At 44.9% G+C, this 15,577-nt stretch overlaps 8 protein-coding genes across 8 annotated transcripts; 5 read left to right on the plus strand and 3 right to left on the minus strand.

Moving 5' to 3' along the window:
- Positions 1-1,499: 1,499 nt before the first annotated feature.
- On the plus strand, positions 1,500-5,499 carry VTP01DRAFT_7087 (uncharacterized protein; the record flags this gene model as incomplete). The annotated part of the gene is made up of 15 exons (XM_069386060.1): positions 1,500-1,962; positions 2,017-2,237; positions 2,299-2,367; positions 2,421-2,543; positions 2,602-2,975; positions 3,033-3,162; positions 3,225-3,239; positions 3,298-3,342; positions 3,396-3,548; positions 3,609-3,677; positions 3,739-4,413; positions 4,471-4,798; positions 4,859-5,103; positions 5,166-5,400; positions 5,462-5,499. The coding sequence occupies 15 exons, from the start codon at positions 1,500-1,502 to the stop codon at positions 5,497-5,499; spliced, it is 3,183 nt and encodes a 1,060-aa protein (XP_069234559.1).
- Positions 5,500-6,860: 1,361 nt separating this feature from the next.
- VTP01DRAFT_7088 (uncharacterized protein) lies at positions 6,861-7,706 on the plus strand (the record flags this gene model as incomplete). Its single annotated transcript, XM_069386061.1, has 1 exon — positions 6,861-7,706. The coding sequence occupies one exon, from the start codon at positions 6,861-6,863 to the stop codon at positions 7,704-7,706; it is 846 nt and encodes a 281-aa protein (XP_069234560.1).
- Positions 7,707-7,816: 110 nt separating this feature from the next.
- On the minus strand, positions 7,817-8,308 carry VTP01DRAFT_7089 (uncharacterized protein; the record flags this gene model as incomplete). The annotated part of the gene is made up of 3 exons (XM_069386062.1): positions 7,817-7,936; positions 8,003-8,121; positions 8,188-8,308. 3 exons carry the CDS (start codon positions 8,306-8,308, stop codon positions 7,817-7,819), a joined length of 360 nt encoding a protein of 119 aa, XP_069234561.1.
- A 167-nt stretch (positions 8,309-8,475) lies between these two features.
- Positions 8,476-9,037, minus strand: VTP01DRAFT_7090 (uncharacterized protein; the record flags this gene model as incomplete). Its single annotated transcript, XM_069386064.1, has 2 exons — positions 8,476-8,762; positions 8,839-9,037. The coding sequence occupies 2 exons, from the start codon at positions 9,035-9,037 to the stop codon at positions 8,476-8,478; spliced, it is 486 nt and encodes a 161-aa protein (XP_069234562.1).
- A 202-nt stretch (positions 9,038-9,239) lies between these two features.
- VTP01DRAFT_7091 (uncharacterized protein) lies at positions 9,240-9,834 on the plus strand (the record flags this gene model as incomplete). Its single annotated transcript, XM_069386065.1, has 4 exons — positions 9,240-9,244; positions 9,308-9,434; positions 9,493-9,549; positions 9,604-9,834. The coding sequence occupies 4 exons, from the start codon at positions 9,240-9,242 to the stop codon at positions 9,832-9,834; spliced, it is 420 nt and encodes a 139-aa protein (XP_069234563.1).
- Positions 9,835-9,944: 110 nt separating this feature from the next.
- Positions 9,945-11,116, plus strand: VTP01DRAFT_7092 (uncharacterized protein; the record flags this gene model as incomplete). The annotated part of the gene is made up of 7 exons (XM_069386066.1): positions 9,945-10,184; positions 10,244-10,360; positions 10,417-10,539; positions 10,606-10,736; positions 10,791-10,876; positions 10,933-11,036; positions 11,096-11,116. 7 exons carry the CDS (start codon positions 9,945-9,947, stop codon positions 11,114-11,116), a joined length of 822 nt encoding a protein of 273 aa, XP_069234564.1.
- Positions 11,117-11,671: 555 nt separating this feature from the next.
- Positions 11,672-13,610, plus strand: VTP01DRAFT_7093 (uncharacterized protein; the record flags this gene model as incomplete). Its single annotated transcript, XM_069386067.1, has 11 exons — positions 11,672-11,773; positions 11,878-11,962; positions 12,037-12,174; positions 12,251-12,316; positions 12,377-12,438; positions 12,508-12,620; positions 12,682-12,715; positions 12,778-12,879; positions 12,938-13,251; positions 13,319-13,395; positions 13,471-13,610. The coding sequence occupies 11 exons, from the start codon at positions 11,672-11,674 to the stop codon at positions 13,608-13,610; spliced, it is 1,233 nt and encodes a 410-aa protein (XP_069234565.1).
- Positions 13,611-15,076: 1,466 nt separating this feature from the next.
- On the minus strand, positions 15,077-15,480 carry VTP01DRAFT_7094 (uncharacterized protein; the record flags this gene model as incomplete). The annotated part of the gene is made up of 2 exons (XM_069386068.1): positions 15,077-15,253; positions 15,322-15,480. The coding sequence occupies 2 exons, from the start codon at positions 15,478-15,480 to the stop codon at positions 15,077-15,079; spliced, it is 336 nt and encodes a 111-aa protein (XP_069234566.1).
- Between the last annotated feature and the right edge of the window lie 97 nt (positions 15,481-15,577).

A 15,577-nucleotide genomic window follows, 5' to 3' on the forward strand; every position in this document is an offset into this window, starting at 1 on the left:
TACTGTTTGGTTGTAAATCGCAAAAGAGGAAATAGGTCTTTATCCCAAATTGGAATGGTCTGAAAAATTTCCGTTCATCTTATTGGCTGGTGGAGCCCTTAAACTCGAAAAAATTGCTGTGGAAGCACTTCTTTCTGGAGGAGTGGGTGGAGCACCGGCTTTTTGATGGAAAACTATAGTTAATTCATTTATACATCTTCCACACGCGTTGGATAGAAAAGTGTATAATACGATATGGACTACAAATTTAATGTTTACTTTTGGAGTTTGGCAGGCAGATGAGACCCCAATCTGAGGATTGGGCCTTCGAAAGTTTTCAGATATTCAGCATTGCATATGACCTAGCCGATAACGAGCCGCTAGGTAAACAAGGGGTAGAGTGTCAAAGCAAACTCTTTGGGTGGAAAAACGGACTACATTGAATGAGCAGCTAGATGTATATGTATTTAGGGTTGAAACATGCTATACTATATCGGAATGACAGTAATGGAATGTATATATGAGGATTTAAAGTGTTCAGTTTATGGATTAAGGGTTTGTATTTCAGAAGTCCCTAGTGCCTTTGTCCCCACCATGTTCTGGTGATAAAGAGGTAAATAAAGCAACATGAGTATTTCCGAAATCATTGGTGTCTTTGCTCGAAGCGCAGCGCGACGCAAGAGCACTTTGATCTGGCATAGCGTTGGCTTTGGTGAATTAGGCTTTTGTATCCCTCAAGGGACTGAGTAATGCTTTGTGCAGTATAGCCAGAAGCTTTAATCCATTCTACTAGGCCATTGATGAATGAAGACATGACATAGAACAGAGAAATATGACAACTCAAGGGTGTATCCCCGCGAGCGTAGGTCTGAATAAAACCTGGAATTCGACGGCGTCGTGCTTGCGTGAAGAAGCACAAACTGGGATCAGCCATGAGCTTTAGCGAACCAAGCGTACGAGCGTAGCGAGCTCGAAAGCGCTTGTTACGAACATAAAATTTTCTTCAGAGGCAACTTGGACTTAAAGGGGTACTGCCCCATTCCAACTTTTCCCAACCCGGTCCGAACCCAGCCTAGAAAACCTAAGCCGCGAACGATTGCCGTCGCAAAATAATCGCTCAAGCTTCTGGGTCTGCCGATGCGGCGATACGACACTGACTTGTCGTTAGCCTTCTCCAGCAGGTCTTTGCGTACTTTTGTCACAGTACCTACGCCGATTCTCACACGTCTTGTCTGTTCAGACTCAACACCAAGAAATAACAATGGATATCATACATGACAGTAAACCGGAAACTCATCATTATGCATCCCCTTTCAATTCCAATAACATCATCACACGCAAAGATTAATCATTCCCTCCGATGATACAAACCAGGCTTATCAAGGCTCAAGCTTGCCACCAAGAAATAACAGTCCAAAGATACACGTCCATACCATGCATCACAATAAACTGGAAAACCATGATCATGCATCCCTTTTCAATTCCAGTTCTGTTCCTTCTTTGTCCGCTACCGGATCAAAATGGCCAGCAACAGTGGTGGCCAAAAGCTCGCTGACTATTTCTTTGTGGCAGGAGTAAACGACAACGACCTCCTTGCGACTTACAAGGCAGCCAAGGAAGGGCAGCAAACGACCTCTGACGAATTCTATTATCAGCGGCAGAACACAGCAGCTGCTCAAGTCTTGAACAAAGATCGCCCGTCTGACACCAATGACATTGCTACCAAAAACCATCAAGAAGACAGAGCTCTTAGAGATGCTACATTCGGCGTGCTCGATCACGTACAGGCTGTCATTGATAATTTTGACAAGGAAAGAGACAGCATAAGGGATACGGTCATTGCAGTGCTTGATCAAGGCGAGCTCGCGGAAAAATATACCAAAAGACCAGAAGCGCGCAATCGTTCAAAGTCTACCCACGTTGCTGCTACGACAAGCAGGACCACGTTGCAGCAGTCGCATACCTGGCAGAGTTTGCCTGAAGGTACAGCTTGATTGACTTCTTGTTGCACAGAGCTAATTTTGGAAAAATGCACAGCTTCAACGTCCTTGCTCCATCGCCAGCGTCAAAAAACAGAACCTCCAGCTTTGATAGATAGAACTAACTCAACAAGCACGATATCTACCTCTGGTAGCAAGAGTATAGATGGATCCAATGTACCAAACATTCTTGACATACGATACGTACCGACAATCTTGACCCGGTACCCTAAAGAAGAGAGTTCTGCGTCGTTCAAGTTCCCACCATACGTCGGCATGGTAAACACATGTCCTCCCTGGATCCTCGACTGCGAAGTTGTCTAATATATACTTCACGCAGTTTTGCTTTCCGAGAGACATCAAGCTGCACTGTGGTAACGAGCCGCCTCCAGAAAAAATACACTCATTCGTAAGTTTCTTGGTTTCTTTGGTTTGCTACCGTGAATTCACGACGTAGCGCAGGCAATGACAGACGAAAATGGTTCAACGGTGAATGGCACCTGCGTAATTTTCTATGAACCGTTACCCGAACACTTACTAAATAAAGTTGATGATGCTATACACGAATGGGTCAAGGAAAACATGGTAAGCCAATAACCACTGTTAATTGGACAATGAAGCTGAATTTTATACTTTTCTCTAGTCGAACAGTACAGTAGAATACGCACAACATTTGAAAACGAAAATTGCAGATGAACAGAGAACACTCGCGGAGCATAATTCCAAGCTGGCATCTTTGCGAACAAAATCGTCGACCGCCGACATTGAACAGCAACGCGAAGAGCTTGAAGAACTGGTGCGCAGTGCTCAGGAAAATATCTCTCTCTACAGAGAATTACTAGAACCGGTCAAGATGGGCGTCTGCGAAGCACGTAACATATGGGTTCCCAAGAGCGTTGGACTGCTAGGTCGCATGCCTTGGATTGACTTGTACGGTGACTGGCTTAGAATCTTGCTAGATGGTTCGATGGGAGTCCGAGGTCATCGGCACGAAGGACCCACTGTAAATATTGAAAGGTACGATTACATCCTGCTGCAACTCTAGCTCATGCATCCTAATACCTCTCTACTAAGTGCTGTCTACAACATTATATGCGAAGTTCCGTTGCCACCCCCAGGTCGATTTGAGATTGGCTTAACCATTAATAGAAAACCGTTGTTCTTCTCTCGACCACCGATAAACGAAGTGCCATTATTGAAAAATGTAAGCAATCACACTTACGTATCATTTGGCTACTGCTAACCAAAAATGTATTTCCTACGTAGTTCTCCTTATTTCCGGTATATGATTGGCTCATTTGGGCTAGACATTGAATTGGTTAATGTATATTTGCTTTAGGTGTTCCGCGCACTATCCCCTCATCTAATCTTGGTGGTTTTGGAGGTAAACTGGTCTTCCTCTCATGATATTTAAAAGTCTAATCATTTGTTTTCTAGACACTGCTCGCTGAAGGCAAAGTTCTGTTCCTGTCGCAATATCCAGGAATGTTGTCATTGGCTTGTGAGACGTTTAGATACTTGCTGTTTCCATTTTATTGGCACTTTGTATTTATTCCAGTGCTTCCAGAGAAGCTACTGACATGCCTGCAGGTAATATATGGGACTATTTCTCCTCAACATACAAATGGTTTTACTGATGTTTATGGAAAGGCCCCTGTACCTTACATTGTTGGCTTCCAGGGAACTATGGAAGAAGTTGAAAGCTATGTTTCTGAAGAGGTGGAGTAGCTGTAGCGTGATACATGCTAAGTCGATTTGAATTAACTTAAATTCACTGCAGACATGCATTGTAAACCTGGATAGTAACAGCATGCATCAAAGTCGTCGAGTGCCACCTTTACCTGACAGACAACGACGCAAGTTGCAGGCGGCGTTGGAGCAATACGCGCCACTTCATACTACGTACCGTATACCTTACGGAGTTCCCCTTTCAGTCCGGGAAACCTTTCCCAATGGGCGTATGCTGCTATCCTGTGGAAGATCCCGCGTGCAAAGCACTTTTGATACACCATCAGGGACTATACGACGGTCGGAGCCGTCCGAGTTCCGAAGTTCGGTTTGGTCCAACGGTACATCCGCTAGCTCAAACAGGCCCTTATCAGGATTCTGGTCAAGCAACGTAAGCACACAAAGTTCAAACGATTCTTCGACATCTCTTCCTCTCTCCCTGGACTTGCCACCGCCTGCATTGCCTCAATATCCAGGAACCGCAAAGATAGCAGGAGATTTGAAAGCATCTTCGTCGACCTCATCCCTCCACACACCTCCGAGAAGCCCTACCACACCCAATCGCCCTAGTACTGCCAACAAGACTACGTTACCCGTGAGACGACAAGATTCAGCGCATCGAAAGGAAATCCGCAGATCTGATCCGCCGAGGAGTAGGATTGACTCTCCGTCAGACTCAAGCTCCCAATCCACATCAAGTGACAGCAAATCAGACGACAACAGAGAAGTAAGATTGAATAGCATTGTTTTTCTCTATAGGTATATGATTCTCATTGCCGGAAAGATTAAAGCGAAAAGACGGTTGTCTGCATTCATGCTCAGGCCAAGAGCTGTTTTCCAACAGTCTGAATCCATCGAAAGTCAAGGAAAGAAGGACGGAATTACTGCCACACGTATGTCTGTCTCTAGTTATGGATACAGCCAAGAGTATGCTCGTCACCAGAGCCAGATGCCGCGTCGATTTAAGCATATTGAGGGCCACATCATGATACAAGTGCTTCCACACGAATTAGCGAGTCTGCAGGGTTACCGGTGTCTGTGTGGCAAGCACGTTGCGGACGAAAATTCAGAAGAGTCCCGTCCAAGACAGCCTAGTTTTATGCATTGCCAAGGTGATCGACGTACGTCAGGGCATTCACGATCCAGGTTCTAAAGTGCTTGCGTTTATTTAGGATGTCATCTAGTGACCCATGAAACATGCGCTGATCAAATATTACATCCATGTTTACCAGCTTGTTTCAACGAACGAAAAGTGCAAGAAGCGTTCTTGCGTATGTTTGCGTCTCTTTTGTACAATTACCGTTCTGGTTTTGTTAGCAGTGCAGATGATGCAGGCGGCGGCCATCGTCTACTGTATGGACAAACTCATTGTTTTTCCAAAGAAAGGTTCTTAAAGCATTCAGATAAGGACAGCAGGGTGAGTTATAATTGCATAATAATCAGAAACAAAACTCGTGGCTAAGAACGAAGCGGTTGCAGGCGTATCTGTCGCAGCTTGCCGGTTCCCAAATGTTCACGCAGTTCATAACCGATAGACTCTTAAAGTCTAGCCAAGATCCGGAGATTCTGATTTTTGACGAATTCATCAAGCTCAAGCTGAACCGATCACGATTGAAACTCGTCAAACAAGACACACCTTTCTTGAACGACAGCTCTTTTAGCATCTCCCAGACAATCTGGGCGACTCCTCCAAACGATATTCCCGGTGACAGATGTAAGTTATCCTTTTTTCCTGCCCTGTGTTATTTACAAGGACTTAACTTTTTTCTTTTTAGACGAGCGATTTCCGATACATTTATCCTTAACCGACTAGAAGATATATATACATCATATACCCTTTTTTTTTAAATTTGTGTATAGCCTTCCAAATTTGCTAAAGACACCAAAGATAGTAATCTGCATGATTGACCCTATGAAGAAACGTGGGCCTGTGCACGCGCACAATGACCTTTTGTTGGCAATGATCGGCGCACAAAGGGCTTTCATTTTGAAAAGGATCTGCGCGATATGATGTATGCACCTTACATTCGTGCATGTCAATTGATTTAGCGGTAATGTATCAACCATGAGATGTATCGGTAACGAAGGTGCGAACTGTGGCTTGATATCAACTATACAGAAGTTGAGCATTTTACGTTGGTGCTGAACCTCCAAGTGAAGAGGAGGTCAGAAAAATGATATAGCTCATGGAGTCCTGGATTCGCGTGAGTTCTCCTCACAGAGGGTCCTGTGTGCAAAGACCCCTCGCTTGCAAATAAGCACGTTTCAGCAAGGTCGTTGTCACACACGAGCCAGTGCTGCAATAGTATACTTTCAGGAGTTTGCAAATGCTAGCCGTAGGTTTTCACTGCTGGAATATGACTTGATAGCCTTCGCCACTAGGTCAACAATTCATGGTCTTCTTTTGAATGAAACTACTAGTATGAGGAAAAGTGAAATAAGCATTGTAAGGCGCCACCCCTTGAGTGCACAGTAAAAGCCTCATTGGATATGAAGCCAGAAGATCAGAAAAACGACAAGATTTCATGTACCTCACAGTTTAATCGAAAGATTGAAAAAGGTCCCTTTTTTCCTGTTGCCCTTGTGATCGCACTCTCTCTCACTTGATTCCCTCACTTTCTCTTCCTTTCTTTTCCAAGCCCTACTCTTGCTTTACCATCCTTACTTGACTCATTCCTGTCATTCATTTACTAATAATGTCTACACTCGTTAATATCAGGTAAGGCATTACATTGAAAGGATGCAAAAGATGATGATAAGTGGCTCACAAGAACGACGATCTGGTCTTTTCAGAATCCGTTTGCAAGGAGAACCCGGCCTTTGCCTACCTATACAGCTTGATTCGAGCGGCAGCAGCAGCAAGTCTTTATACATGGACCTTCTAGATAAGATACAACGCAGTGTAAAAGTACGTGTGCAAAAGCTACTAGCAAGCAAACTTCGCCAAATTTTAATAATTGGTGCAGAACTTGAGTATTAGCGAGTACGACGTGTTTCTCGATATCAAAGATCGCCCAGTCCCTTTGTACGACGGGCGATCATTGCAAAAATTGCTTGACGACGAATCACGTCCTCTGCAACTGCTCTTAAAACGCAAATCGCACATTTCTGACCGATGCAAGTCTTTTTTATTCCAGAATGTTTGAAATGGACCAGCTCATTTAATAAATATTAATGTTTGTAGCTACATCAGTTGTCTTTCAATGGAAACCGACGCCGTCATCGTCATCATCATCATCCATCGATGCCTTGAACCGGTCACCTGCAGCAGCAGCTGGTCAAAAACGCAGCCGCCGTTCCGATGAAGAAGAACACCAGGATGATAATGATAACGAGGATGCATGTAACATCCGCAAAGATTCTGGGATATCTCTTGAGGATGAAAGACACGAGAAAAAGAAACAACGACAGCAACAACTACAGCAGCAGCAGCCGCACATCCAGCCGATCAGAAAAAAACAGCGTGTCATGTCGGCTGAAGAATCCATGCTATCTAGGACTTTACCGGCACCAATGTTATTTGCAGATCAATTACCTAGAAACATGATCCATCCTCTCGACCGCCACCATCTTCCTCCGCCGCGACTCGCCTTCACATCTCCAACGCGACACAGCGTCACACTCCCTGCTATCTCTTCCATCACATCATCCGTCATCTTCCCGCCGCCGCCACCACCATCAGTTAGAACAAAGGCTCCACCATCTGCCACCACTAGTCGACGAAGTAACAGCAGCCCTTGCGCTATCCGCCCTTCACCACCAAAACCAGCACCCAGAGCACCGCCGCAGTTTGTGTGCGACAAGGTGACAGACACAGGCAAAGTCTGCGGCCAAACCTTTCGGAGATCCTACGATTTGTCCAGGCACCAAACAATTCATTTAAAGAACAGGCCTTACTGCCACTGCCAACAATGCGGTAAAAAATTTACAAGGATGGATGCTCTTCGACGCCACGAGCGTGTGCAAGGGCATGGCAATCCTGGCAGGCAAGAACAGTCGCAATCTCGTGCTCGAAAATAAAAAAAAGAGGAATGATATAAAAAAAAGAATAGTACACAAAGTGAGGGATGATGTTGCTGCAAATGGGTGATAGTAGTAGTTACGATGGCGCGTGCGTGCGTGCGTGCTTCTTATGGTACAAGTTGTTGATTCTTCTCGCTTGGAATATCCCGTGCTTCCCAGACTTCTTCAGAGCTTCGCTTTTGCTTCTTCTTTGCTTCCTTTTCACGTTGACGGCGTCGAAGCATGCGCTGTAACGATAATTGTTGGAAGTCAAATACAGATAATCGCTACAAAACTCTCATCGCCACTCTTACGTCTGCCTCCTCGTTCGACTTTGGCTTTGTCCACAGACACAGCTTGAAGTCCTCCCATTTCTCTGAACAGTCCTTCTTCTCTCCGTAACGGTAATAGTTAAGCGCCTGTGCACCCAAGGCTGTTGAAAAAAGGAAAATAAATGATCAATCGCTGATTCACAGTGACATTCCAACATTGACATTACTGTAGCATTGGAACACGGCGTCAAATGTCTGCGATACGCTGCATTTTAGGTACTCGTGCTTGTCATCCTTTTCAAGTTCCTTGAAGAACGCCTCTGTGTCTGCGTCTCGCTCAGTTGTCATTGCGGTGGTCAAGCTGGATACAGCAGCAGGGATGTCCGCCTTGAAAATTTATTATTTTCAGCCAACTTCACATATTCGTACATACAGGCTTCGGGTATCAATATGTAACAGGTAAAAATTTGTGACGAGGAAGGTGCGGGTTACGGGAGAAAAAGTGCGTGTATGGATTATTGCAATTCTGTCAGGGCAACTACCATGACGAAGCAAACAAACATCATGATCAATAGAGCCATGCTATAGCCCGGCCATCCCATGCCAACATCCAACAATCGTCGCAAGATCCGACGTTGGTTTTTAAAGTAAATGGCCATTGACAGCAAGATACTGCAGAATCCGAGCGCAACAAAAATGTAGCCGACAATCATGGTCTTATACGGTGCAGGCTCGTTGCTCCATGGCAACGATCTTGAAGGTGCAAAGTTTTTGCTCCGCAAATCCAGCACAATCATGAATCCTGCATGAGTGGGAACACTTGTCAGAACAACGCCGCTAATGCACGTGGTAAGCTTTTCCCGCATGCATATGCTTACCTATGAGGCTCAGTGTAAGACCTGTCCGTAACCATGACAGCAGATTGCGTTCGTTGGCAAAGTGATCTCGAGGATCAGGACCGTCGACCTTGGAGTGCACCACCCAGTCCGAGTATTTGAATTTACTGGAGCATTTTTCATCGTTGCAAGCGTAAAACTGGTTGCTTACACGAAAGTCTTGGGCCTCAGCGCTGTTCATATGCAATGGAAAGAAAAGAAAAAAGATAGAGAGAGAAAGACCTGGTGCTTATTCGTTTCAGGTTAGGGCAAGCCCCGCCGAGATAAAGAAAGCAGCGGATCCATCAAAAATGCTGGGTTGGCGGCGGGCGGTCCCGCACGTCCCATTCTTGCCTTCCTCCTCAGCTTTGGGGAAGCTCACCACACACACACACGTACACAATATGTGGTAAATATAGCAGCCAAGCTTGATCGTCTGCAGCGAGGACTCAGTGGCAATGGGACTTGCCAGGAACAATTCCAAAGGTGGAGGGGATTCAAGTCGATCGCAGGGAGATGCCAACAGTGGCTACGTGTTTGAACAGCAGAACGATGTGCGCATGGACGAGTTAGGGTCCAAAATATCAGCACTCAAAAGTGTATGTGCATCTTACGGATCCAAAGGAATCCAAGAATTGCTAAAACGTTTTGTAACAGATAACTCTCGATATGCACCAAGATGTTACCGATCAAGACCGGTTGCTTGACGAATCGGTACGAAAGACTCGATTATCGTTACATTACCATCCATACTCACAGGAAAGATAGAACACTGCGTTTGGTGGATTGGGAAACACGCTGCGACATTCATACGGCAGGATGAATCGCATGATATCTACCCGGCACAAGCGGCAGCTCTGTTTCTACGTGACCATTGCTGTCGTTGTGTTTCTAATTATATACTGGGGCTCCTCGCTTGCTGGACGGATATCCTGGTCATCATCATCGCCCACTCCTGAAATACCCGTTGACGCCGAGATTGTGGATCAGGAAATGTAGCAGCCTTCTGTTAGCGTAATGTTCGTAGATAGAATTCATACCCTGAAACCAAAATTGAAACCAGCGCGGTCCGCGCGATAGCGCGCCCTTTTCTCTCTATCTTTTCTTGTATGTCTACCACAGTCGACCAAACACCCGATCAGAGCGATGAGTTGAGCAGCGAGCAGATCAACAGTCTTGCTGCCAGTGTCGAGGAGGAGCTCAAAAAGTTTAAGCTCGAGTCTTACTACTCGGAACGACTTGCAAGCGCACTGCACGATTACGAGGGCGTTTACGACAAGGTCTGCAAAGGATCAGTGCAGATCATCGACGTTGCCTGCGACGTTGAAAAGATTCAGAACAAACAAGAGGTATGGGCTGTCAGGGCATAGTAGGACTATGGATGAACGAGTCGTAACCTCCCACCTAGGTCCAAAAACTCGAGGACGATTTGCGAGATATCATTGACATTCAACAACGATTGCAAGACCACAAGAATATCTATGACAGTCTTATCGCCCGACTGAGAAGTGGAGCAGAGCATATGGTGCGATCAAATGTACATGATACAGTTCATGAAAAACCACACTAATTGCGACTCAGAGCGATATCGTAGGAGAGTACGAGAGGCAATGGGCTCTCCATCAAAGCCGATACAATGCAATGTCGGATAAGATGAAATACGGGTCATCAGATTACATGAAAGATTTCAAGCAGAGCGTATGGGTAGGTTAATTCGGTGGGTAGCTCAGATCAAGCGAGACTACAGTTACTGAAATAATCTACTGCCAGGATGTAAACCATCCAAACGAACCAATGCCAGAAAACGACGGAGACGAAGATACTGACATTGTTATCGGTCGCGCAAAGGAATCCTTCAAATGTCCAATTACTCAAACCTGGTTGGAAGAGCCAGTGACTTCGTAAGCTTCTAACAACGAACTGTAGCTTGGACATTCCTAATTATTTGAACATAGTAAATCATGTAAACACACATTCTCCAAACGAGCAATCATCACATACATCCAACGAAGAGGCGCTCGAGCAGAGTGTCCCATACCCGGTAAATGACGAGATTGGATCGTATGTTAGGGTTAGGATTCTGACTTTGGTTGATAGGTTGCAGTGCTATGCTGACAGTCAGAATACTCGAGAATGATCCCTTGGTTGAACGAAAAGTCATCAGAGCGAAAGCACAAGAGAAAACAGATAACGTCGATGATGTGAGTAAAAAGGTCATATGTCTGCTCGATTCGTATGTGAACGACTAACGCTGTCTTAGTACTACGACGTTGACGACTAAACATTTATTCACCTTATCCTCTATCTACCCTGCAAATTCTCTAAACATTTATCCGTGTACCTTGTATTAATATTTAAGAGCACAATTGCCCGCATTATTTAAGGTGATCCTTGTGACCCGTGAAGTGACCTCATCATACAAGACTGATGAGCAGAGGGGCTGCGGATGTGTGGCTCATGATTGGGACAAGCTGCAACCGCCACTGCGTGTGTCACCTAGGCGCGGGTTGTGGAGGACCAGGTGCCAAGGCCTAATCCTAAAAAATAAAACACGCTATTGACAACTGCATGCATATTTGCCATGAGCCTACATCTGTAGCCATTTTCAGACGCAAAGCATTGTGATGGCGACCAGGACTCCGATGTTACCAGTGGCGTTTGCATCTAAGCTAGAAAAAAAATGGATAAACCGTTCAGGGCAGAGTAGGACAAGGTGGAAGCGTCAGCAACAGCACAGCAGCGGCGACCATCTAACCGGAGCATCAAAATGATCTTCACAAAGGAGAAAAGCACTCTCTTTGCGCATCTTCTTTTTCCGAGTTTTTCTTTCCAAAGCATGTCGGAAAACTATTATCACCATTCAGAATACCCAACTTCAGAATATACCTACTCGGAATACTCTTCCTCTAACAATGGATATCAACAAACAACGACGGAGGTGAGCTGCTGCTGCACTGCTTTGCCCTCTTTATTTTTTTATCTCTTTTCTTTCGCGGCAAACCTTAAATACATGTTGCTTATTTCTTGCTGCGTTGTCGGTAGTACCATTCATCTTCGTACTACTCTTCTTCGACTACCAACTACGAGGGAGGCTTCGAGACTCCTCGCCCGAGCTTCCACGGTCTAGGCAAGCCGTAAACCGAAGCAATTGGCAAAACGGAGAAAAAGACTGACGGTTACACATGCGTTGAATACTCATAGGCGGCTACGGTGCTCCCGATAGAAGGGAAAACAATGACGACGACGAAGAGCTTTTGGAGCAGGACGATGACAATCAACTGTTCCTGAAGGTCAAGCCCTCCATGGCAGATCCGCCCAAAGACTTCAAGTTGTCAACTTGTAAGCACTCGAAGAGCAGTTGCTATATTTTCCAACAGAAAAAGAAAAAAATATCTAACGAGACAATTTGTTGCAGGCGAGGGCAGAAAACGTGCATTGCTTATTGGTATCAACTATTTCGGCACAGAGAACGAATTGAATGGTACAGCTTGGAAAGTTTAGGAAAATTGCATTTCCTGCGTAACATCATTCTTCTACATAGGATGTATCAATGATGTACACAATGTCAAGAACTTTTTAATCGATTTGTACGGATTCAAAGAGGTATACTCGTCATAGTAGTAGTTGTAGTTTGGAATCTTTAATGGATATCTTGATATTGTATTTATTTAGGAGGACATGGTCATATTGACAGATGACCAGCAGGAGCCCAAGCTGATTCCGACCCGTGCCAATATCATAGCAGCCATGCAATGGCTGGTACACGACGCTGACGACAATGACTCGTATAGTATATGCGCCGGGAGAAAGACTGAGTAATCAGACGAGACTGATTTTGTTTCTCAGGTTCTTCTTGCATTACAGCGGACACGGTGGTTCGGTAGGTCGCTCGTGCTGTTTAAACAGACTTTTACTTTTGTATTGATAAGATTGGATGACAAGGTACCTGACGAGAATGGAGACGAACCTGACGGCTTCGACGAGACAATCTATCCTGTAGACTTTCAGGAATATGAAGGCACTTCTGGACAGATTATTGACGATGTACGGCGAATACATATTTCCAAAATCATATTCCGACATATTTGCTGACTACCATTAGGATTTACATGAGATCCTCGTCAAGCCGCTGCCAAAGGGCTGCCGTCTGACCGCCATTTTTGATAGTTGCCATTCTGGCACTGTGCTCGACCTTCCATATATCTACTCAACAAAGGGTACACTCAAGGATCAAAACCTCTTTAAGGACGCCGGCCGCGGTCTTTTGGAAGCTGGTATAGCATACGCCACGGGCGACCGCGAAGGCGCGCTTGAGTCGCTCAAGGAACTGGGCATGCAGCTGCTGACCACGAGAAGAACCGAGGAAGATAACAAGGAAAAATACTACTCTCCCGCGGACGTGATTCAGTTCTCAGGGTAAACGACGCCATTTTGTTAATCGCACAGCGTTGAGTGCTGACCTCACTCGCGTACATACTTTTAGCTGCAAAGACGATCAGACGTCGGCTGATGCACAGGAAGCAGGAAAGGCAACGGGTGCAATGAGCTATGCATTTATCAGTATGTTCTTTGTCAATCTATATCCTTGATTTTCGATGCGGGATGCTAACCTCAAAATTCTTGCCAACTATGTAGCATCTTTGCGAGCTAATCCGAACCAGACGTACCAAGAGCTTTTGAACAGCGTCCGTGATATCTTGCGTGACAAGTATTCTCAGCGACCGCAACTCAGCTCCTCACATCCCATTGATACTAGCCTCCAATTCGTCTGCTAAGCAAACATTGAAAGAACATTGCTGGAAGTCATCGGAATATGCTTGAATCAAAAATATGTATGCCCGCGTGGCAAGTCGATCATCATCTCATATGTTTGCAAATACAGACAAACAAGTTTACAATATTGAATCCAAAGCTTTTCTCATGATGATAAACTTTTAAAACAGTTGATGATCTTGCCTTATTTTTTGGTACAATGCTTATTCAAGATGAGACAACAGTCTGCACTGCTAGATACCTCAGGTATTCCGCTCTTAAGGCAGTCATCACGTATTAGATTATTTAGGATGCAAACTTGATGGCACAGGTTTGTCGTCACAATCAGCCGTGTCCAAATCGTATATCCAAGGAAAAGAACAAGTCTTTTATTTAAAGATACCGTCGAAATCAGCATTTAGCATGAGTATTTCCAGCTAAATGATAGCTATTATACGTCGCCTTGCAGACTCTTGCCAGCATGCATAGACTTTCGTACTTATGTAGAGAAATAGAATAACAACGGCCAGAATAGTATCTTATAAAAAGTGTTTATCAATATAAAAAGATCTATTGCTGTCTATCTGTTGCATTCTAGTGGGCAATAACATAGGTAATGTTGGTTGATTGTGAAAACGGTTGGACCGATATTCTTTGCTACTATTTGTTGATCGAGCCATCCCGACCAGGAGTATACCGACGCTTTTAGTTCCTCGATCTGCGCTGTTGTAATTGTGTGATAATAGGCAACGGTGAAGACTTTGCCAAGCCTGAAAACTGGTTTCCCTTGCTCCTTTGAGGGTAGATAAAATATTAGAGTAATGGTGTAATAAGCGTTGCTTCTGAGTAGGGTTGCCATTTTGTACATGTCTTTGTATAGTTGCGAGCTCTTGGTGGACAATGTTATCAAACGTTCGTCCAGATCGTCACATTCTTGCTGCATATGTACTTGATTATTCTTGTGTCGTTATTCCACTTTGCTGTCTAACTTCTTGCTGATTACTACTTTGTATCGAAAATTTCCAGGTGTATATCTTATAGAAGGGACATTGCGGAAACGAGCGACAAGAAAAATATGCATGCATAATAAATGATGGACTTCAAAATCTCGGCATGAGCAGCAACACATGCAACCTTCTTGATCCATTCTGATTCGATACCACTTCTCAGCATCGACAAAACTGCGAGAGAAAGGTGTTCGGGCTCTGCCAGGAAGGAGCGCTACGGTGACAGGACTCACTCAGCGATCATGAGATCCATTTAAGCGAGAGCCTGGTTCTGGTGGTTTTGTATTAGTGGCATCAACAACCACTATCTCGGAACAATCTACTGCATGCTGCACAAGGCAGTTATGGATAAAGAAAAGGCGTGAAAGGTAGGATGCGATCACGCTCGTCCGCAATTTCTTTTTGCTAAATCAACGGCTGCCCGCCAGCATTATTCAGCATCGTTGTAATGACTCCTTCGTCTTTGCACCGCTTTCATGGTATTAACGGACGAGAGTTTGCTGCTCCAATGCCAATTGGCGCTGTTGGCGAAACGAAGACGACGTCTCGGGAAACGCTTGGTAGTTGTCGTTCTGGATTGACTTGCGTACAAACCAGGAACCAGGAGGAACCGTAAAACCAGATTGTTTGCGGTTAAGCACTACCGCGCGCAACTTCACCTTACAACCGATTTTAGCGGAAGCAGTACAATGCTTGCGGATGTTTTCGGTTATATTTCTGCAGTAACTGCCACCAAAGGTGCAAGCAGTATTGAGATACTGCAATTTGCCGTTTTTGCCGTCCAAGTTGCTGACTTTCGTTGCATAGACAAAGCCTGCAGAATTGGCAGCAGCTTGATCAACTTCACAGGATTATTTAGCGCTAGAAAGTAGTCTCCAACGCACATGTTCGTTGTTTGCGAGGCCGTTGTTGCAGGTATGAACGTTGGTGTTGGCGCTCGTTTCGGTAAGTTCAGCAAGTACTGCGTATTGTATCTACCATTA

This window comes from Rhizomucor pusillus, assembly GCF_041956525.1.
Source record: "Rhizomucor pusillus strain CBS 183.67 unplaced genomic scaffold VTP01scaffold_30, whole genome shotgun sequence".
NCBI lineage: Eukaryota > Fungi > Mucoromycota > Mucoromycetes > Mucorales > Lichtheimiaceae > Rhizomucor > Rhizomucor pusillus.